Source organism: Anarrhichthys ocellatus, unplaced genomic scaffold, assembly GCF_004355925.1.
Source record: "Anarrhichthys ocellatus isolate YVR2014 unplaced genomic scaffold, GSC_Weel_1.0 scaffold32, whole genome shotgun sequence".
Classification (NCBI taxonomy): domain Eukaryota; kingdom Metazoa; phylum Chordata; class Actinopteri; order Perciformes; family Anarhichadidae; genus Anarrhichthys; species Anarrhichthys ocellatus.
The window spans coordinates 4,056,489-4,080,581 of NW_022280062.1; the positions used below are offsets into that span (position 1 = coordinate 4,056,489).

Below are 24,093 nucleotides of genomic sequence, written 5' to 3' on the forward strand. Positions count from 1 at the left end.
AATGCAGGCAATGGCTTACGAAAAAAAGAAACCTTTGTTCAAGTGCGCCAAGAAACTTCGGTCTCCTCCTGTCAGAGACACTTCTTGAGTTCAAGTATTCCCTGTTCAAACAGTTTCACTGGGAAACACTCCAACAGTACTGTGAGTCATTGCCCAAACCATCACCTCATCCCAACCTGCTGCTGACTTCCTATTTGGAGAGGGCCTGGAGACACCCCTACTCCTGTACTCACATTAGCATTGCCTGACGTGCCCAGAGAAAGGTATAAATGTCTGAAACCAAATGTGTGCCCCTAAGCTGACAGAGCTTTGCATCCTCCATTCTATTTTGCTGCATTTCCACCGTCTAAAGAAAGAAAAGATGAACAAAGTGTCCATTTCCTTGGAAAAATTGATTGGCAAACCAAAGTGAAAAGGCTTCCAATCAGGGAAAAGGTGACTCCTGCTGTCAAGGACAAGCTCTTGCTGCAGCCGGTGAGGACATCCTCGAGGGGAAGGTCTGAATGGCAATCAAAGTATAGAAGCCATGGATCGAGTCAAGAGCTCTCTCGGTGAAGAATGTTCCGGGTATATATTAGAGACGAGATTAAATCTATCTAATCGAGAATGTTGTAAGCAAAAGGAATATCCATTGGAAAAAGGCTATATCTGCTATTACATGACTATTTTAGCACAATGATGAATGCTTTTAAGACTCTTAGTCAATGTAATGCTAACGTTTTTATAGATGGGTTCATCTCATAATCATGAAATATAAACCTATAGGACACCGATGTTTTGTCCCCAGTATACTCAAAGCCATGTCTTCAAATGCTGCAGAAAACATTCTTGAACAACTGTTCGGAGAAATAAGATATATGCCAAACAAAAGTAGCCTGGAGCACTTTTTTCCAGTCTTACTTCAAAAACATGAAAATGTCTGAAGGTTTATGTTTAGACATAAAATTGCCAGTGTTCTGTTACAGTAGATCTTAACTGAAGTAAAACAGCTTGAGCACCAAAGCTGAAACTGTGCATCTTACCCCTCCACAAACTGTGAACTCTATTTGCATGCATAATGAGCACTCCACGCATTATTTAACACCTTGTCTCAATTATTTTATGCACTGAAAATATTGTGCCATATGAGAGTATGTGACTAATAGCTTCGGCCGGAGACGAACATTATAACATCACTACGCCACAGAAACTGTTGTGTCATTTGTTTCAGTAATATGACAGATGTTAAGATTCCTATACGGAAATGACGTCTTAGTGATCAGGAGTGTTTCCCCTGTTTAAATGGTTGGTTCATTCAAAATGCAAAAAAAAAAAAAAAAAAAAAAAAAAGGATTTTGTTTGTAGTGGTCACAGCATTGAAAATTGTAATTTAAAAAGTGAACTGCAAAATATTTCCAGACACAGTGCCCTTCTTACCCTGGATTATCCACAGACCTTAAAACCATAAAAACAAGGTTGTCTTTGAGTGGCCAGAGATAGAAAAGCTAATTTTCTGCCAGGGGAAAAAAACTAAATAATTTAAAATTAAACTTTTTCATTGACTTTCACCATTTCATTGACTTATGTCTGCCCGCAATTTCATGATTGCTTCAATATGAAGCTGTGTAAGCAGCCTGCTGCCTAAAAGTTAAGAGATTGGCCAGACTCTTGTTAACATGCTGTTAGCCAATTGGAGCGCCAGCTGTTGTTTGGTTGGTTCAACTTCAATTGATTTTGACCTAGTAAGTAAAAATGTACTTATTTTCTCACATTTTGACTCCATATGTTTTGGTATATCAAATTTTTGAAATTTAAATTATTCATTTTTTTGCATAAATAAGCTGCCATATACTATGCCTATCATTAAAAGGTAAGCTTGAAAATGTTTTGTGGTAATTCCGGTGAACTAACCAAAATGAAACAATAGTAAGCGTATAGTAAATACGTAATACGTAATAGTAAAAGTACATTTTGCTATTTTGTTGCTATCATAATGATCCTCTCGCCTCTTTCTCTCCCCCTCTGCGTGTGCATGCTTGCACAAAAACGCAGCAGCAGCTCTGATCTCACGCCTCTCTCTCCTATTTTCCGGTGAATACTGCCAGCTGCAACTTTTGTCACCGCACAGCTGCCGGTGGTTCCTCCACTCACACACGCACGCACACGCACGCTGGATTCATTAAAAGTCAAGAGAGAGGCAGCTGGATGATGTCATATCCGTGAAGAAGGGTCCCTGTAACGCAAACGCAGCTAGGATTTTCGCTGCATGCATGCCCACAAACTTTTTCACTTTCTTGCAGTGACGCGGTTTCTCCCCGCTGCCCCCATGGCATGCGTGACGGGGACGAGTGGTTGGATGTGCCCCCCTCCTCCCCAGGAAGCCGTGTTTTTTACCAGCGCGTAGTGGACGAGGTGGCGCGAGCCGCACGGTCAGAAAACCTGCGTGAAAACTGTTGTACCCGTCGCGGAGGAGGTGAGGAGGGAAACGTTGAAGCACCCGACAGAATGCGGTCGCTGTCCGTGGTCCTGAACCCGCTGCTGTTTCTGCTGCTGATCGGATACTGCCCTTCAGTGGTGAGTTTCTCTCAAAAAGAACTTCGACGCGAGCTAATAATAGCATGTCAACTTCTAGTTTAAAAGTTCCGTTGAATAATTAGGGTGGAGCATTGCGCAACGGTCGGTGAAGAACCAACAACAGAGAAAATGAGTCATTTCTGGTTCCTGGCATTTTTGGCTGCTTCTTTGCTGTAGTCGCTGTCGGCTGTATGCGCTCCGGCATTGACAGTAATTAACACCAATATGCCAGAAATGTTTTGGGAAAATAGAAAATCTGAAAGAATAAAGATCGAAATAAAGTGGTGGTAAAGGAAGCAGCAGCCTCACAGCACTGATGTTTATTGCCTACATCAACCAAATAGCATTGCTATTGATCCTGGAGTACTGCCAGGCATATAACTCACATTTAAGGGAGAGTTCAATCATTGTAAACAGTAAATAAATAAATAAAACATATTGCTGCAATGAATTATGTCTAAATCTCACCCCCCCCAGACAGAGGAAGCTGCACTAAACATCTTGATACAGGCATATACTTACCTTCACTGAAATGTTGTGTGTCGTCTCATGCCATGTATTTTGTGGTGCTACTTTACGCTATTCTTTTAAAAATGCAATGCTTAGAGAAATGTATCCTGCACTTTACGAAATGGGAATGCATTTGGGAGCATTATAACAAACTAGGAAGAGCAGCTTGTAGATCAAGCCATTTGGGCGAGAACAATGGTCTATTAGGCTCATCCCACCATGCAGAGTACGATCCCTGTGCCAGTGTCTTGATTGCAAAGCAGTGTCCTCACATACTGTATCACCTTGCCATGATTGAAAGTGGTGTGCAGAATTAATGTTCCTCAATTGTTCACGAAAAAGAGGAAACGTTTACAGGTTACTGACAACTGAATAGAGATGCGTCAGAAAGTCTAAATGAACGGCAAACACAAAGAAGAACCAGCTGTCGGAATTATGAGAGAAAACACTCTTTATGCAGAGTTGGAGAGCACATCTGGCTTGGCTGAGCTACAGATTCATTTTAATATGAGGAAATGTGATGATGAGAAGAGGGGGGGGAAAGGAAGTGTGTCACTAAAGAGACAGTAGAGAAAGACGGTTTTAACATAGTAGTGAAACTGGCTTCTTTTTCGGAGCCTTTCAAAGCAAAGTAAGGAAAAGAAGAGCTGCGGGTGGGTTTTTTTCTCCCTCTTTTATTCCATCCAGCTATGATGCTACGAGAGAGACTGATTGCAGCTACAGTCATGGTGCACCAAGCCGTCCAGTATCTCTCACACTACTTCAACTACACTTGACCTCCAGATATTTCAATGTAACATCTATTGTTGAGCATGAGTTCAGAGGTGGCGCACAATGTCAAAAATAAGATTGTAATGGTGAGACTATGATATTCTATCTTCATGCCTTTTTATCTAACAATCATATAAGGACCAATTTAGCGTCAGGGTATCAGTAGAATAAGCTTTAATTCCAAGATCGTAAACTTTATCAGCAACCAATAGCAAGGGGTACAAAGATCAGGCCTGTAGTGTTTTGATAACACCTGAAACAATTTTCTTACAATCTGATAACGGTAACATAAGAGAGTTGTGCAGGGAGAAAGAATGAAAGCTCAGAAGATTGATTGTGCCGAAGGTATTTTTGTCTTGTTTTTTGACTTCAAGATGAAAAAAAAGCAAAAAGATGTGGCACAGGCAGTGTTAAAACCTAAATTAGAGATTAAATATTAAAACCACAAATTTCTTCATTGCAAATGACCCATCCAAGATTTGATCAGCCATTACGTTCTTAAAACGCAGGACTTGTCTACGTCTGTAATACAGTAAACCTACAAAGTGATTATGGTGAGCCAAAGTCTGAGCTTTCTTCTTGGCGGGACATCTTTGCCTGCTCAGAGGGGCCATGATCTTTCATGGCTGAGACCAAGCACTCTTTAAACCGCTCAGGCTGACAGCTAAGGATGAATGGGAGAAGGAAAAGGACGCTTGCACGATGAAAACAGGGCACTCCTCTTTTTTTTTACCCACAAGCTTCAAAGGCTTGCTGAGGCCTAAGTTCACGTTTCACATGTTATTCTCCAGACAGATTGAGTTTTAGAAAGCAGAACAAACTCCAAATAATGATTTGGTTGTCTGCCAAACACGCTGGTAGTGCAGACAAATGTACCATCCGCAGACAAAGGGTGCCACTATTTGGCTGGAGGCTGTGTTAATTTCCCATGCTGAAAATAAACAGCAGTATTCAAACAATACTGATGCTGTTTGTGTGTTTGATAGCCATCAACTTTTCCAGCACTTCAGGACACTGATCAATATTTGAAGCGGAACTGGTTTTTATTGTGTGGGGCATTAGAATATGCTGCATTGGCTCATGATGCATAACTTTATGTTCTTGAAGCTTTTTACTCTATCGCTTTGGAGCATACCGAGTGTAATGAAGAGTGGGACAAGCTCCCACAAATCAGGTTTATCCGAGTCTCCCAGCAGGACATTCAGTTAAGGCCTAGTGAGGAGAAACGGAGGAATTTCCGCATTTGGGTTATTTATCAAGGCCAGGAAATTCACCGGCGACCATATACTGTGGAGGGATATATGAAAACAAAAGCAATGAATTCCTGCAAAGCCCAGACTCTTTAGAAGTCGGTGGAATCGGTTGCTGTTCTAGCTTTGCGGGCACAAGGCAGAAGAATGGATGACCCATGAGGAAAAATAAGAAAACACAACAGCTGTTGTGCTGTAATTTCCTGATAGTGATATCATCACGGCTACATCTCTTTAGTGCGTCTGCCTGTAGATATGTGGGCTGTGCATTTACAACTGTACTTGTGTTTCTACACGCAGACCATCAGGCCAAAGGAGGGGTGGCAGGTGTACAGCTCAGCTCAAGATGCAGATGGGCGTTGTATCTGCACAGTGGTGGCACCTGAACAGAATCTGTGCTCCAGAGATGCTAAAGGCAGACAGCTCCGCCAGCTCCTGGAGAAGGTATGTGCGTATGGCAACACACGTTTCCGCTTTAGCGACGATGCCAATGACTCTTTAAAACACACATTTACTGTAAAGCAACCAGCACACCTAAATTCATATGACACATCACATTGATTTCTATCTTTATTCATGCTTCTTTGTTGCTCTAATCCTCAGAGAGATTGCACCAGCCAGGTCCATAACCCTATTTTCCACTTCTGAATATATTACATGGATGACATCAGCTGAATGGCTGCGCTCCATCCCGCCTAAACAGAACTGTGTTCCCCTTTTTTGGCGAACATCCATTGAAGGCTATTGGTTGATTATTGTCAGGCTGTAGGCTTTTGATTCGGAACATTATTTCTGTCAGAAAATCAGCCTTTCGATAGTTTTTAATATTTTTTCCCATCCAGCACAATTTCTTTTAGGAGTAGAAACATGACTTTCAATTCCAGACGAAATTGTTTTTTTTTTTTTAAATGCGTTATCTACAAACATAAAAATTGTACTTTCCTCAGTCACTATGCCTTATAAGGAAACATTGGTGTAGCCTACATTTTAACGTTGTATGCCAAAGGCTGTTTTCTGTCATTCACTGAGGCCTTTGATACTAATGTACTAAGCTGCCTCAGGGCTTCAGTGAGGCCATTTCAGGATCCCTCTACCAGAGCCAGAGAAGTATGCAGAACACAATGTATGAGTGTTGTGCCACTTTGCTAGCGATGTGCTCCAGTAGTGCTTGGTTGGTTAAAATTAGAGCCAAAGAGAGACAGGACCACATGTCTTCTTGTTCACATGCCCCAAAAACCCACTGAGGTCTTATCAAACCAGAGACACACTATAATGTTTGTGTCAAATATCTACTCTGAAATGTATTATCAAACCAAGCAGATTCAATAGACGCTTAAAACACAGGACATTTTAACTGACAAAGTAGAATATGCGTTTAAAAACTGAGAGAAAACAGAGCAAGAATGTTGCCATGCAAAATCCATTCAAAGCTCTGTTCAGTTTACACATGGATGGTTAAAAGACAATCCTGTTGGAGGTTAAAATGTTGATTTGCTCTTTGGGAAGTTGGAGCATGGCAGGCTACTGAACAGCTGAACATGGAGGACATTTTAATCTGGCAGTGGATGGAAAAATCAATGCTGCATGGTTTCATTCTTTTCAAAAGGTGCAGAACATGTCGCAGTCAATTGAGGTGCTGAACCTGCGGACGCAGAGGGACTTTCAGTACATCATGAGGATGGAGAGCCAGGTCAAAGGACTGCGGTCAAAGTTTCGACAGATCGAATCGGACAGGAAGACGCTCGTCAACAAAAACTTTCAGGTATATTTTTGTTTGAGGTTTAACTTTGTGAGAAACATCACAAGAGAGTCTGTTAAAAGGATCTCCTCCAAAGATACCTCAGAAGCTTCTGAATAGATTAACTTTAATTCTTGACTAGATCAATAAATGTCTACCAATGCCTGGCAAAGGACAAAATGTTCTTAAAAGTTAGACAGGCTGTGAAGAAAGCATCCAGCAGGGATTCTTAGAACTCATATCAGCCAGAGTGACAAGATCCTGATGGTTACATGAAGTGTTTCCATCTACAATTTGTTTAAAATTAAAAAACAACAACATGTAGGCAAAGAGTAATGTACTTTTTGCAGCAGTAGTCAAGTACAATATTTTAGTTTTTCAGTGTAGTTACATAAGCTCATCTGTTACGTTATGTTATACATGCTACTGCCTCTTCCTGTGAACCTCTCAACACCACTGTAAAAAATATATTTGAAGATTGTTGGAAGAGGTACGCAATACATCAAGTTTTTAATCTGACACCAAGTAATACCACGGTAGGAATCGTCAATACTGATACCTCTCATGGAGAAGAACTTTGTATTCTCACAGAAAAGAGAGGATTACCATGTAATTTGACATTGTATAATTGGCCCCGACATTACACATCAATAATAATCGGGGCAATTACTATGATGATTATTATCATCCATAAGTGAAATTTGTTTGGCTCTTACTGGAGTTTCTCCCTCCTCGCTCTTTCTCAAGATAAACTTTTAATGCAGACAATCTTTCCTGCAATTATTACAAAATAGTTTTTCAAGAAAACCAAATTTTCAATCAATGTTTTCAGTAAGAAGACTGAATTTTGTGAAAAACAAAAGGATGTACCCACTACTGTAAGAAGATGCAGAAGAAGATCAACAAGTGAAACAAAGGGAGTAGAAAATGTGCTTCAGTTTTCTTTCTTCAATGTTCTGCTTGGTTATTAAAGATGTTTAATCTTGTACCGTAAAACGCCCTTGAAACAGCTTCATTACAAACAAACTGAACTGTCTTTCTGCATTGAGAGATTTGCAAAGACAGGTACTTTGCAGTGGTGTATTTTTGCCGTTTTCTAGGAGCTAAAGGGAAAGATGGAGTCCCTGCAACCGCTGATACCCGTCCTGGAGCAATACAAGACAGATGCCAAGGTCATCTCCCAGTTCAAAGAGGAGATCAGGAACCTGTCTGCCGTGTTGATGGCCATCCAGGAGGAAATGGGAGCCTACGACTACGAGGAGCTGCAACAGAGGGTCCTAAACCTGGAAAATCGGCTCCACAACTGCATGAGCAAACTCAGTAAGTCCATCGCAGAACAAGCAGATTCAGGCACGGTGAGCCCAGATTATTTGATGGCAGAGGAATCATAAGTGCATTTCTTGCAGCTATCAGCAGATTGGCATTTTAGATAAAGAGCAGGGGATAGTAGAACTGCTACTGGAGGCAGAAATCATGTTGAGAAATCCTCACAGAACAATTTCCCAAGCTAGAGGTAAAAGGTGGTAGCATCAGGAAGCTGTGGCTGCTAAATAAAGCTAATACAGTGCAACATCCTGAATGCTAAGTATACGCCTGTTCCTTTGCTTCACTCATTGATGTTTAATTTAGCTATACTCAGCCAGTGGGCCTCAGTGCGCCATCAAGTTGGCCACAAAGGTAATGCCAAATGGTTGGATTAAATAAAAAATGTAACTATTTGGTCATTTACAAGTTTAGGATTTTTTTTTACATCTAAATGTGCTCAAGAATTCAGCAGCACTAAAGCAACTATCTGGCTCACACACACTAAATGCACCGCATGACAGGAGTCAAACAATGTCACTTTCATCAAATGAAATTTATCGTAACGTCTTACTGGGAATCCGCACTGGAAGTGAGACGTGAGCCGCAATTAAGTGTTCCGACATGCAATCGACACCAACTCCGTCTCCGGTAAATGTCTCTGCCCGGGAGCTGAGTAGACAGCGGCTCGCTAACCTGCCTTCACAAGGCTGGCTGACAGAAAGGCAGACATTTACTTAACCAAAATAGTTTTCAAATCAATAGTATCTGCAGGCCCATGTATTGATTCATTGATTTTATTTCCCCGCCCACCGTAGCAAGTGAGGGGAATCTGCCTGTAGTGAAACAGGCGAGCTCACAAACAGAATAGGAGGCTTCATCGATCAATATAGATACAGTTCATGAATTCAACAAATATTTATGCATTTTAAAACAGCAGTCTATGCAGATTACGCTTCACTAAATGCACAAAGAGTCAGTGTGACAGAGTCAGTGTGAATTGATGTGATTTAATTAATATAATGGAAACTCATCTTTTCCGAGAGACGTGCGAGTGACGTCATTAACGCTTCTAAAACCGCTTTCACTGGGGGTTGGACAAGCTGAAGGAGGTGCAATTCAACCTCATATAGATAACTTCTCATTTTAACTTCACCATCAAACAGGACGTTTGACCAAAAGCTCAGGTCAGAAACGGAGCGTCGCCCAGAAAGGTGCTGTGTTGCTTGCGGCCAGTTAGGACACGATGCCGTGGACATAATGCGCAAAAATATATATATTAGAATTGTTCGAACCTTTGTGTTTTTTTTAGAATGAATATTCAAATGTTTTCTTTGGCCAGTTTAGACAGCCCTAAAGCACAGTGTGTGCTCATGTGATTCTGCCTTCAGAGCAGCTTTGCCTCTGATAATGGTTTGCAGAACTAAACTCCAATTTGCCAACTGCCATGTTTTCAACACTGATGGAACCTGTCAAAGTGTCAACGTGAACAGCTAACATGTGAATGCTAATGATATGTGGCTGGAATTCTGCCTGCACTCGAGAGCATTACTACAGCATTCATAGTGCGTGAAGCTTTGATTGATTAGGTAAAACAGCGGTTAAATACTTAATAGGGAATACTGTCATTTGATACAATGAAAGTGTCTGGCAATATGAATTGTAGTTTTATCATGTGGAGCCGCAGCAGTTTGTGTTGTATGTGACCAAAGCTGTGTGATATGTCCACAGCATGTGGCAAGCTAATGAAGATCACCGGGCCGCTGACTGTGAAAACTTCAGGGACCAGATTTGGAGCCTGGATGACCGACCCACAGGCGTCTCCCAAAAACAACCGGGTGAGCCGAGTTAATGGTCTTTGCTGTATGTCGCGAGCCTTTGAAGCAACGCGGGGCCATTTAATAATTTACATACAACTGCTTCCCCCTCCTGCTGTTCACTGGGGAGAGATTTCTTGACTTGCAATATTATACTCACTAAAGTTTGTTGTACGCTTTTACTGCTGGGATCAAACATAAATGTTGATGTCCGTCTCTGGACACTTTGGGCATTCTTTTAAATGAATGGGAAAACTCACTCAACACAGTGCCTTCATCAGCGTGTTTAACAGGAGAGGTAAAAGCACAGCCTTTGCATACTTTGTCAATTATCCCCTGAGCACTAGACACATTAATGGCCAGCTTTTTAAAGGATGCTGCACCTTAAACCTAGATATTTAAAAATAAAAGTACACAACAAACTGTTACTTAAAACCACCGCGCAAACAAGCAGAGTCGACAGACTGAATGTTTACTTTCGGTAATCAGGGTCAAGTTGCTCTTCAAGTTGAACAAGTGTCACAGAAAGGAAGAAGCTTTTATTTAGTCAGGCATAACACTGCTTACAGTTTGAACTCTACAACAGATCTTACACCGGTTAGCAAATATTAAAATACTACAAAAATAAAGAAATAAAAAAAACTACAAAACTATCTTTTATAAAAACTCTCAAATACTAAAATCTTCATTCGGATGCAGTATTCTGAGATGATAAATCCAAAAGGCCTTTTTCTCTTTCCGAGGGTAGTTAAAGCTGCGCTCCCTTGGTCCCACTCTGACCTTATCAATACTAATTCAAATCATTGGACTTGGCCTACAACGAATGTCCGGGTCTTTTTATTTCCACTTTTATGGAGCTCCTGTATTCTTTCATCCTCTTTTTTAGTGAAAGCCCCATCTCCTATACTTTTTCATAGACATATTATATAGATAGAGTTTTTTTTTTTTTTTTACAGGTGGTTATTATTTCACAGGAACATTGTCTGTACTTATTTGTCCTCAGATCTGGTACATGGACAGCTACACCAACAACAAGATAGTAAAAGAGTATAAATCCTTAGCTGATTTTGTGGCAGGAGTCGAGTCGAGAACCTACAACCTGCCTTTCAAATGGGCTGGCACCGACCATGTGGTGTACAATGGCTCTCTGTACTACAACAAGATGCAGAGCAACATCATAGTGAGGTACAGCTTTGAGACGGGCCGTGTGGTCACCCAGAGGGCTCTAGAGTCAGCGGGGTTCCATAACGTTTACCCCTACACGTGGGGAGGCTTCTCCGACATCGATATTATGGCGGACGAGCTGGGCCTGTGGGCAGTGTACGCCACCAACCAAAACGCTGGGAACATAGTCATTAGCCAGCTGAACCCGGACACGCTCCAGATCCTCAACACGTGGAACACAGAATACTCAAAGAGGAACGCTGGCGAGTCTTTTATGATCTGTGGGACGCTCTACATCACTAACTCCCACCTGACCGGTGCCAAGGTGTACTATGCTTACTCCACTAAAACCTCCACATACGAGTATACAGACATTCCCTTTCATAACCAGTACTTCCACATGTCTATGTTGGACTACAATGCCAGGGACCGCGCACTCTACGGCTGGAACAACGGCCACCAGGTCCTTTTTAATGTAACACTTTTCCACATCATCAAAACTGAGGACGACTCTTAAGCCGTGGCACATACTGTACAAGTGATAGGAAAACATGGGAAAAATAGATGGTTGCATCTGAATGTTGTAATTAATGTATTTATTTATTTATTTATCCATTTATTTAGTTATGTAATTTCCCCAATTAGTTTTGGGCATTTTATACTAATTTATTTACCAACATCTTGCAATTTGCTACTTTCATACAAAGAGTTAACTAATTATGATCTTCTCCATGTGGAAACATAATAGTTTCTCAGTAGAATGCATCTCTGCCAGGTGTGTCTGTGACAACCACTGTTGTATTGTGTGATTGAATGAATACAACTCACAATTACACCCCCCCCCCCTCCCTCAATGGCAGTATAAAACAAACAACAACAAAAAAAAAAGTGTTTTTAAAAAGTGTGAGTCACTGCAACCATAAGTTCTTTGAGCATCCAGCCATAACTGGGCACCCAAAATATTATGCAGTTTTGCTGCAGCAAAATGCAAGATTAGCCGTGGACAGACACAGGGGCGCACGCTCACTCACATACACAGGCCCTCATGCACACACACTAGCAATCGCATGATCCTCCTGGCGGAGATAATAAATGGACGCACAAAATGAAAACATTTAAATGTCTATTATGACACATATTGCAGGTAACACAATTTAATAATGGCACTTTAACTTAGTCACTTTTAGAAACACTGAACAATGAACATCCTGTAATTTCTAGTTCCCTTTTCTCTGTAAAACGAAAGGTTCATTTTAATAATTTAGTCACACTTTGACCGTGTTCACTAATTGTTCATTTTGTTTCCATTCTTTCCTTGCCATTTATTTATCATCTGCTAATTTATTCCTGCCTTTCACTTCCTCCATTTAGCTTTCAATTTATCACTGTACTCTTTTCCTGTCAAAAGATTTTGCACTTGACCTTATACAAGACAATAAGAAATGTGGTGAACCATAATGCACCTGTATAGTTACTGTACTTGGCTTTCTTGTGTCTGTGAAGATTCTCAGTCATCCAGGTCATAGGATGTCTTGAAGTACTAAGTCAAAGTATTTCAGCAAACAGCAAAACTGGTTGTCTTTAACTTAGTACTTTGAGATATTAGCTTTTTTTGTAAATTCAGCAACAGCTTGTATGCCTTATTCAGTGCAGTATGTTCTGTGAACCTAAGGTTGACAGCTCTCGTGCATGAATGTTGGCTATCCAAATAGCATTTACTGTACTGTAACTGTATACCTGTGTATTTTGTACCTGCGCAACATCCCATTCTCCTTTTCTCCAGCTGTATTAATGGTCCGTTTATACAGACAGCAGTAGATAACTTTAATAAACAACAATTTGTGTAAATAAGAAGTTACACATAAGCAAAATAAAAATATTGTTTTCATTAAGTCAGTGTTCTGCGTATTTGTGTTCTCAGGATAAGAGCTCAGTAAATTTGTTTTCCGCAACCAAAAGGGAACACTGAAATGCCTCTGACACGAAGTAGCACTGCAGTATGATTTAATCTGACGTCACTTTAAACTACAGACTGACTGCAACAATGGTTTTCTGCCAAAAATGTTATTTCATTGTCCTCTGAAAGGAGAAAGTGGCTGAGGTTATTTCTCATTTCCTGCACTACCTTACTTATTTTACGTAGCTGTAACTTTTTGTCAGAGCTTTTATCACACTAAGAGATCTTGTTCTCCTGGTTACTGTCAGTCCATGGCGGAAGAAGTACTCAATTTTGATTGCTTTAAATACTGCTATGTAGCTTGTGAATTTCATCTTATATTAATATATTTAAAACAAAATTGTTAATCATATCTTCTATTTAATGATCTGAATCTGCAAAGTAACTAAACTTGTGAAATAAACATTACTAAATGAAAATGTAATTATACTTAATTACAGTGCAAGAGAAAATGTACTTGTATATTTTCTACCACTTCTTTCCGCAAGGAAGAGAGCAGCGTGTCTGAGCTCCAAGAGTCACTTTGTACTTAATGACAACAGCTCATAAAAGCTTCACTCATTGGTTTGTTGGCTTGATTGGGTTCTGAGGACTGATTGTAACTTTTCATTTTGTGAAGAACGTCTAAATATACTGGCATGTACAGTGCAACAATGCTATAGAGTATATATTATGTAGTTATATTGACAGTTGGCGATTCCTTCATATTTGAGCCGTCATAAAAAGTGAAATATTGCAGCTGTTGATGTTGACTTCTTTTGGAAGTGCTAAGAAGGAAGGACAAATACTCAATGGGGCAGTAAAAACAAAATAATGCAGGTAAATATGAGTGCATGTACACAGAAAAAAAGTATTTGGAGCCCTGCTATAGGTGGCCGACTAACCTCTTAACTCACCAACTGAAATTCGAACAAAAAAACAACAATAATAGTTTGTGACTTGATTCTAGAAATGCTCAAGTCAAATGAAACGAGTTCATGTGCTGTGCAGACAAGTGCAATTATCTCACATCATATCTTGTTCCATCTGTTCTAAAATAAACATGATTAATGTAAGATGAAGAGATAGCAAGATAACAATAATGTGGTCAACAACGAGATTCTCAAATACCATTTTCTCAAATCCAAGAACAAACGTTAATGAGGCAAATGCAATTCTCCATCAGCCAGATTTGACACAAGCATTGTCATCTCCCTTTTTTACATTTGTCACTAATCTTATTATCCACATCCCTTGCTTCAAGACATCTTTCACAAATCTTAAATAACAATGTACTTCAGGAGTCACTACTGCGTTCAAGTTCTTGAAAATGTTTTACACTGTAAAAAGATCTGCTGCCTTTATTAACTTTACAACATTCAAAACAACTGAAATCTGCTGCGATGATCAGTATTTTACTGCTCAATACAGACTAATCTTAGCGTGTTTAGATTTACACCTTTTGCAGCCTGTTGACTCAGGAGGAAGTGCGATTGCACAGTGCGTGTGCATGTGTCATGACCTTGAAGACTTCTTTAGCCACTCACTAGCCGCTGCATGCCGAAGGGTCGCTGTCAGCGTTGGACCAAGTGTCTCCACACTTTGCGCACATACGGAACACAGAAGTATGCATGCATTCACACACTTATATGGACACACTGACCACTCGCAGCTCAGTCTCTGACAGGCTCGGTGCTCTCCCCCAGGTCAGATCAATGCAGGTCAGCCAGACAGGAAGCATCTTAAAAAGGTCAGAAAAGCAGCCACAGTAACTCCAGGCCTTTGGAAACACAGTATGGATCTCCTGAGATATTGATCCCTGGAGTGCACCGGTGTCAAAGACCTCCCCATGTATTAACTCATGTGCTTCTTACAGCATTGAGAGGCATTGAATCTGGATTCTATAATTGAAATACTACTAACTTCCAGTCTTGTACAGCATGCCAGCTGTGCAGTAAGATGTCAGGGTTCCGTTAAATCCAGAAAGGAAATGAATCCAACACTGTACAAACCGTAACAGCGCTACCACCTATGAAAAGCTCCTTCTGGCTGTAGCTCAATGAACCATTACCTGCCACTATAATCCACTCATCCTGAGGAAAGCTAAATGGTAGAACTACATCAAACACATGTAATTGATTACTCATGTTGTCTTCATTTGAAATCATGGTTCATGGGCAGACGTATATCTTCCAGTACACATGGAATCAAGTGCTGCTTTTCTTACCACTGATCCTCCAAACACAGTGTGCACATTTCACTAAGTAGCACAAGTTTGCTCAGCAGCTACTTCATATTTCTTGTGTAAATGTCTCACAAGCATCAGATATTTGACTCTATTTGCTGTGAACAGGTATATTGAACATGATCTGAATATATTTTAGTTAACTTATCTTCCTTTATGAAACACAGTGAAGCACAGTAAAGATTATTTAAGTGTTTTTAATTTATAACTTTCTTTTCTCATCGATCGCAGGTCACTGAATATAATCAAATCAATGGTTTTTTTTTTGGCAGACTTTATGGCGTAGGCAAATAGCGTATTGTTTTCCAAGGAATTGATCAAACAATGTATGGTGATGAAACTTGTGATTTATAATCCTAGTTTTTGCAGAAGCGCCCTGAACACTTTGAGTTGAACAAACTGCAACTCAAGAGTAGGAAAGTGTCCAATATCATTTGTCTTTTCCCCCATTTTCCAATCAGCTGAAATGGGAGGGCCGCTCATTTTGTGGTTGCAACAATCACAAAAAAATTAATTCAGCAAGCTGCTCTTTTTTTATGTTTGAATGCTTTGTCTGACCAGGGCCTTACCCATAATCATCCAATGAGTTTCCACTGGGTACCTTTATGTGTCATTGTTATAGTATAAACTCTAACATCTGCTAACCAACAATGTGTACGACCTCGGCTGTCAGTCCAGCTTTGCCCACAAAAAAAGATTCAAATAAAATGATATGTTCAGCACAACGGGGAAATGTGAAATGTCGTTTTCGCTGGAAGTATATTTCTGATCATTTTGATTATAGCATGCGATGCTACAAATCATCCTGACAGCTGGGAGCTATAACTCAGAAATATCACCTTATCACTGTGTGTTAAAGGGGGATTCAAACAATCCTTGCTGTACTCACACAAGCACCAGAGACAGGCAGGAAACATAGAGAAGGGGAAAAGAGCAGGGACGCAGATCTTTCAGCATTCGGGTGGATGGCATTATGTTGACAGAAATATGGGGAACAAAGAAACACAAAAATGACATCCTTGAGAAACTGTATATTTTCAAAAGCAATTTTTCAATTCCCGTGTTAATTTCCAACCTCACAAAACAAAGCAGTTGCTTTTAAGCATCGATTCAGTTTCAATCTTGTCAGGTGTCTTCTTATGCAATCGAGGCACGTATGAGGGCGGGAAACAGTTTGAGAACTCAAGATAGAGCCACAGACTGATGTCCGATGTCTCTAAAACAAGTCAACTGTGATGATTGAACTCATTAAAGTTAACAGCTATTGGTGGCAGGGAACACTTTACATTTAAAGCAGGACTATAACAAGAGTTTAGCCTCCATCAATGGCCTCCCTTTGCACGTCACACTTTATTATTGAGTTTGTTTCCAGACGAGTTAAATGGAAATTGTAATGCAATTGCTCCGATACTTTAACAAATGACATTGTTGTTTGCAGTTTGGGAATCAACCAAATCACTTCACCAAATCTTGCTTCACTGCAATGTTTGTTTGCGGTACATGGTTTGGCTTTTATGAACACACTGTTGGGTAAATCAGCACAGAGGTACCTGGAGACAACATTATCAAATACTGAATACACCGCAAGCCTGCCTCTAAAGTTTGAGATATGCAACAATAGAATAGACACTTCTTGAACAAACAAACATTAGAAAAGGACTCGGCAGCAACTCAATTGCAGCCAACACTTTCCCTCATGCACAACGTTACTCTATAATTTCTTCAAAAATAATTAGACAAAAAAACCATGTACTGTACTCGTGAGCAGCATAAATGTCACATCCCCTCAAGCTGCTACAGATGATCCAAGCTACTCAAGTGCGGTCTGTCTGTCCACCAAATTACTGAACCCAGAGGCAGGAGGTATCGTCTGAGATTGTCTTAGATATTTCATGGCGGGGTAGTGGAAATATAAGCTGGAATACTTTTTCTGAACTCATCAGGTTTTGAGAACAACTTCGGTAGAAACTAGTCTGTCGATAGATAGAGATAGATGGAGGCAGATAGCTAAAGAGATAGAGATGTTGTCCTTCCACACCACTTGTGTTAATTTTGACTGTCACTTGTTCCCAGGTTTGCATTTCTGGATTTGGCTGCACTCCTCTGCAATCATCCCTTATCCGTGTGTACAGCAGCTAAGGGTTTGTCTCTCTGAATGAATGGGCTCAATAAACCTGTCACAGCCCAGACTTGTTGACTGTGCATTGACTCGGGTTACAGTGATCCATCCTTTTTGTTAGCTCCAGATTTACAATGTGATGTTCTGCCCACACATGACAATGCCATTAAAACACAAAGTCACTTATTATAGTACATTTGTTCTGCTCAGTTGTTGTTGCTCTCAGTACTTTGAATTGTAGAATACAACAGTACCTTCTTGTATTCATTTTCAAACAGAGTCATTGCCTATTACTGCAGGGTAGTCATCTAATCATCGACCACGCAACTACTGATACTTAGGACCAGTGTAATTGTGGGGTTTATTTAAAGATATCCATGATCTGAATGTACTGTAAACAAAAGATTATTGAACAATGTTGTCACTTCCAAATAGATTTTTTTGGTCTGTTATACAATATACATTAATACAGCAAACTCCCACAGATTCCTTGTGACCAAACCAACAATATAGTCCTTTATATAGACAGCCCTCTGCAGCCTGTGCGTTCAGCTGATCAGTATAGCCTCACTATAGACTTTAACAGAGAAGAGGACAAAACTCAGATAACTCAACAAATTAATTTGGCTGTAAATAAATAAAAAGAGCAACGGAAACCTCAGCGTGTGGATCAAACAATATTAGGCTACAGAAATTAAATAAGCTGACACTTCTTGTGAAATGAACAGCAGAATAAAACACCAGCAAAGCAGACAGCACCGACATGTAAACAATAAAAAAAACTTCAGCCACAAACACATTACAGTTTTTTGCACAGCGTGTAGAACACAAGCACACAACGCTAACAAGCAACGGTGACGTTCTCCTCTGGACATTCACTCACGTGGGCTGCTGTACAGACGTAACGGGATACTTGTACGTGTCGCACCTTTTTATACCTTTACTCCACTGGTAGGCTTTAGTAGTACTGGTTTCCAGTTTTAAGATGTTTACATGCAAGACTTTATACAATACGACACTTTTTTATGAATGAAACTACTATACCTAACAATATATAGAAGTAGAGCTGAAACTGTTATTAATTGACAGAAAATGAATGGCAACTATCCAGATAATAGTTTTTTATTTTTTTTTGGACAGTGACAAATACTTCGTTCCGGCTACTCAAATGTCAGGATTGACTGCTTCTCCTAGTAATTATTTTAATACATTTAGTTTAGAATAGTTTCGAGGTTTGGACTGTCGGTTGGATAAAACAAACAATAGTCACTGCTTTCTGAAATTTCTCATTCCTTGATCATTTTCAATGCAGTTTTGTTATTTTGTTGTGTACCGTAACGTTAGTACTTTTGCTACTTTTGTAAAAACACCACGGCCTGACGTTACGGAGAGTCATATCATCACAAAATGTTAGTTGTTGTGCCTACTCACGTCAACTCTTCCACCACCTGCTCCAGGTTCAACTTCTCTACACGTTCATTCTCAAAACACAACCAGTCACACGCAGCTTCGCTGTCCCATTATAACCAGTTCACTCTGGCTCTGTATCCCACTGCGCTACTCAAACTCTTCAAACACAGACCCTCACACTCTTCAACTAAAGGTAAACGTTCACAAATCACGGCTGGAGAATGCACCTGTTGGTGACGCAACGTGAAATCGTGGGTGTGTTCGATTTGGATCACTTAACGTGCTCGGCGGTGGTGCTGACGAGAGATGAGGTAGTTTCTCTTTTTTTGTTTATCTATATGTCATGATATAATGCCTACCTTATCCCATAGTGTTGTAGTTCTTTATTAAATTGCATTTTTGTGAAAGTTTAATACCTGAGATGGGCACACATAAGTAAATGGTGGCATACTCCATGCTGCATATACCAGTATACTGTACATTTCTCAAGGATATGTGTGTAAGCTAAATGCTTAAAACAGGGTGAGGCAACCTTAGGTAACTTAACCAATGGCACACTAGCAATACGTGTGCAAAATAGTTTTTTGGAAATGTTGAAGTTTGATTTAAATTTTGATGATGTGTCATAAAAAATCTTAATGTTAACCTTGATTTGGCACACTGATTAACAAGAAAAAGTAAAAAAGGAACGAAGGTTGCCGATCCTTGGCCTAAAATATAAATGTAAAATCTAGTCACTTATTAGGTCAACTATCAGCCTTTTTCAGTAATCGTGGAAAAATGAGGTTGATAAATGATGAAGGTCGACAGGTCCTGGGTGGATCATTAAGGAAGTTAGCTTCCACAGCTGTCGGGACAGATGCACCAAGATCATTGACTGACAGCTGAACATGTCGAAGCATAAACAAACAGGCCCCTCTTACAGATTAACTTCCCACTGCTCAAGCCTCAGAGATTGATCTGTTCCCAGGACTGGCGAGGCCATGGTGTGGGCATTGTAAGATACTGGATCGAGGAAAGAGCTCCCAGGATTGAGAGAGAAAGAGCATGATAAAACAAATATGGCACTTTTATTAAATCACTTGCAACCATTGTAATGGATATATCTATATCTATATATATATATCTATATATATAGATCTATATCTATATATATATATATATAGATCTATATCTATATCTATATATATAGATCTATATCTATATCTATATATATATCTATATCTATATCTATATATATATATATATATATTATATTATATAGTTTAATTACATTCAGTAGTCAGTTTTCTTAAAAATTCAAACACTCTGAATAAGTAGAAAAAGTGATTGGGCTTGCTATGATTTAAGTAAAAAACACTCATCAGATGATATACTGAGGTCCACTCAAGCAAGAAGATTGCTTTTTGTTTTATGGTGATACAAGTTTAGAATTTAGAAAATAGCAGATAGTGGAGGTATTGTTGGCATTTCCTATGCTCATACAGTTTTAAAGTTAAATCTTTTATAGTATTGTATTTGTGGAATAGTTTTTAATTAATAATTATTACATTACTGGCTCTCTTCGAAGTTCATAAGTCCGTCAACACCTCTAAAGCTCAATAATTAACGTGACGCATCTCGTTGGACAAGACCAGCTGTTCCAACTACTTCTAATCTTTGTGCTAAGCTAAGCTAATTATCTCCTGGCTCAAGCTTCACAGGCTACTTCATGTACAGATATGAGAGTAGTTTTAATCTTCTTAGTTAAAGGTTAAGTGGACTGTAGGATTTGGCGACCGTGAATGGCCCTATCTAGAGCCAGTGTTTGGTTTGTCCATTCTGGGCTACTGTAGAAACAGAGACCAGCTCTGTGAAGAGGCTCCATATGTAGATATAAACAGCTCATTCTAGGTCACCAAAACACAATCATTCTTATTTTCAGCTGATTATTCTCATTAATATTCTATTTAATTTCTTCCAATTGATCCACCGTTATGCTATGCACGGTAACTTTAACTCTGGCCCAGAAAGCCTACTTTCCAAAATGTGTAACTATTCCTTTTTACAGAGTCAACGGTGCAAGTTTTCTCTTCAAGCATACCGTTTTTTTTCATCACAACATTGTTAGCATTGTTAATTCAACCAGGAAAATAGCACTTTGTATTAGTCACGGTTGCAGTAGAAGTTGACAGTGACCTGCAATAAATTGCAGGCAGTCAACCTTATTGTGTTGGACATTAAGGGCTAACAGTGGGGATGGCACCACCTTCATTACACTCAGCTCGTGCAGCAGGTTAGGAGGGACACATTTGCTGTCAGCTTGCTCTGCGTTAGGACAGATTGAAGCAGACTGTAGATCAGCTGTTTATAAAATCTGTCACTCAGCAACGATCCTGGATTTTGTCTAACTGTAGTTGTCTCAAAAACTGTTGGTGATCAACTCATGTGATTGGATGTGTGTATACCTAGTGCTTTTAAAAGTGCACATTTCTTGTTATGACTTTCTCCTGGTCTAAAATTAAATCAATTAGACATTCATGAGATATGCATTCGCCAGGCAAATTATTCAATTATGTTGTGCAAATGAGGTGTGACTGACCTTTAAAAGCGAACTATTCACAGTTTCCACAATTGCCTTCATGGTTCAGCTAATCTATTTTTCATTTCCTGATGTATCAAATGGGGCTTACAATATTTGAACATTTCATACGGTGTCACGTAACAAACTAGAATATCAAAATATCAAAAAAAAAAACAAGGAGCGACACTGACAATGAAACAAGGGAAACAGACTAAAGACACAAGGAGAGTGGGGTAATTAGACAATCACAAAGATAGGAACACACAAACACAGGAAATAAAACAAAACTTGACGAATGAGGAGTGAACCTACAAAATAAAACAGGAAACAGACTAAACTAAATTAATAACATGAGACAAGGAAAAAACAACACAAAGCAAAACCTCTAGAATGGATCAAATAAAAGCAAAGACAGATAACGTAAAAGATTATCATAGTCTTTGCAAAAGTCTGACTGTTACACAGTTAGTTCACCGAGGCAACTTTGTAGACCTTCATGACACTAGTCTTCACATTTCCCTGACCTGTAGGGGTGAGACAAAACAACCCTTTGCCTGTCACCCATTTTTCATAATCATAACCAATAGGCCAAGAATAGCAATTGAAGGTGAGCCGTGTCGATCAATCTTTCTCAATCATCTTTTCCTCCAGTACCCCTGGGGTCGATACCACAGCCTTTAGAGGCAACAAAGGTATCCTCGCTTCCCCCCGAGTAAGAGCATGGAGCTGAGGTGCTGCGAGGAAGCTAATGAATGTATTTGTCATATATCTAATGGCTCACTATATCACCACAGCACCTTGGCTTGGGATTTATGGCAATCATGACTGCAGAAAAGTTAATGCATTCTGTTTCATTTTTTTTTCTGTTTCTGATGAGACAGCTTGAGAGAACATTGAATTGAAGGAAGTTTTTTTTTTTCCTGAGCCAAACTTGTGAAAACCTTGACAATGTGCCACAGTAAATGATAGTTTGGAAGTTGGAATTCACACCAGCAAATGTGCAGGAATGGCAAACTAATAAGTCAACTCTGCTATTGATTAGAACCGGCTTATTTTAGTCCCTGAGGCCCACATGAGCCCACACACCCACACCAACAATATGTCAGCCCACTCTCAAGTTATGTTGAGATGTCGCTCCTGATTAAAACTCCGGAAACTTTTTATTCTACTTTCCTTTTTTTTTTGACTCACAAATCTAAGCCAGCAGCAGAGCTTCATCTTCTTCCATTAAGTCCCAAGTGACTTCATTTTTATCTACAATATGCACTCAAAATGCAAATGACCACGTATCTCAGATTCAGACGAGTACAGAGCACAACCGAAGAAGTTAAAGGCAAGCGTTCACGAGCGATACAGTATATATACTAAGATCTATAAAGAAATTATAGTAATTAGTCCACAAATTGATATGTTGCACTGTGATCAATTTCCCACAAGTTCCCAAGGGACATGCGTTGTTCTTCGTTTGTTGATCAACTCCAGTGGGATTCCTGAACTGTGAACAAGCCAGCAGCATTTTTCTTTTACATGTTTTTGGAGTTTCAGGAGACCATTTTATGTTGCATGAATAATGGTGTGTGTGTGTGTGTGTGTGTGGGTGTGAGAAGAGAAAGAGAGAAATAGTTGTTCACAATTTCTCAAGGGCGGCTCCTGCTGCTTCTGTGGAGACAAGAACACACACGTACGAGGCGAGAAGATGCAGGCTGGCTGCACGGTTCTGATGCACTTTTAAAAGCACACTGATCAGCAATTCCTTCTACGAGCCCACACATCCTTCAGACTTCAAACACACTTCCTGAAGGTTAGGGACACAGAAGTGAGTAGATAACTGAGGGGATGCCTCTGCAGAGATGCCATACTTTGTTGACTTGAGACATTACCGGGGTATTTTCATAAACCTACTGCCCTCATGTGGCTGCTGCTCGGTCACAAGCAGGACAGAAACATTTTCAACAACAACATAACACTCTGACGACAGTCGTGGAGTTCTCAGAAATACAGCTCAGTGTGCTCATCACCATACTGGATCCTGCAGAAAACAAAATGATGGCCGTGCAGCCTTTTCACTGTGAACTATCTACTTTGATTCAGTCAGCGCAGTGCCTGATCAATTACCAACAAATGAGTGATGATTCGTGCCTTCTCTGGGAAAACAACATTATCGAGTTCATTTGGGAAACAGCTGAGCTTTTGTTCAGTGCCAACTTTATCGACAGACGTGTTCCTCTCCAAGCTGATTCTACAACACGGTGGTCCTGTAAGGTTTAGACGGATCTTAATACATTCAGCAATCATCATACCAATACAGTTGGTTTATTCACAATCTTTTTGTCACAGTTTGATGGACGAGTTGGATTAATTTAAAAATAGTAAAATATATGTATCAGAAATTCCAGCTATACGGTACCTGACAGATGGGCAGTCAGGTTTTGCATCAGTATGCTGGTGTCTACTATTTGCAGACTTTGCAATCCAGGATAAAACGAAGAGGAGGAAAAAAGAAAAAGGACAAGTATACTTAGCAGAACTGAGTGAACAAACTTGAAAAAAACAAGCATTTCCAAGGTTCTCCTTTCATGCTTTTCATCTTTGTCTCAAACAATACCACTGACCACAGAGCAACACTTACAGATGCAATCAAGGCTTTTTTAGAATATATATATATATCTATATATATATATATCTATATATATCTATATATATATATATATCTAT

The 24,093-nt window shown here is 39.7% G+C and overlaps 1 protein-coding gene across 1 annotated transcript; it reads left to right on the forward strand.

Moving 5' to 3' along the window:
- Positions 1-2,083: 2,083 nt before the first annotated feature.
- On the forward strand, positions 2,084-11,933 carry olfm3b (olfactomedin 3b). The gene is made up of 6 exons (XM_031865469.1): positions 2,084-2,553; positions 5,385-5,528; positions 6,691-6,846; positions 7,923-8,142; positions 9,856-9,962; positions 10,945-11,933. Exons 1-6 carry the CDS (start codon positions 2,311-2,313, stop codon positions 11,620-11,622), a joined length of 1,548 nt encoding a protein of 515 aa, XP_031721329.1. The 5' UTR covers positions 2,084-2,310; the 3' UTR covers positions 11,623-11,933.
- Positions 11,934-24,093: the final 12,160 nt, after the last annotated feature.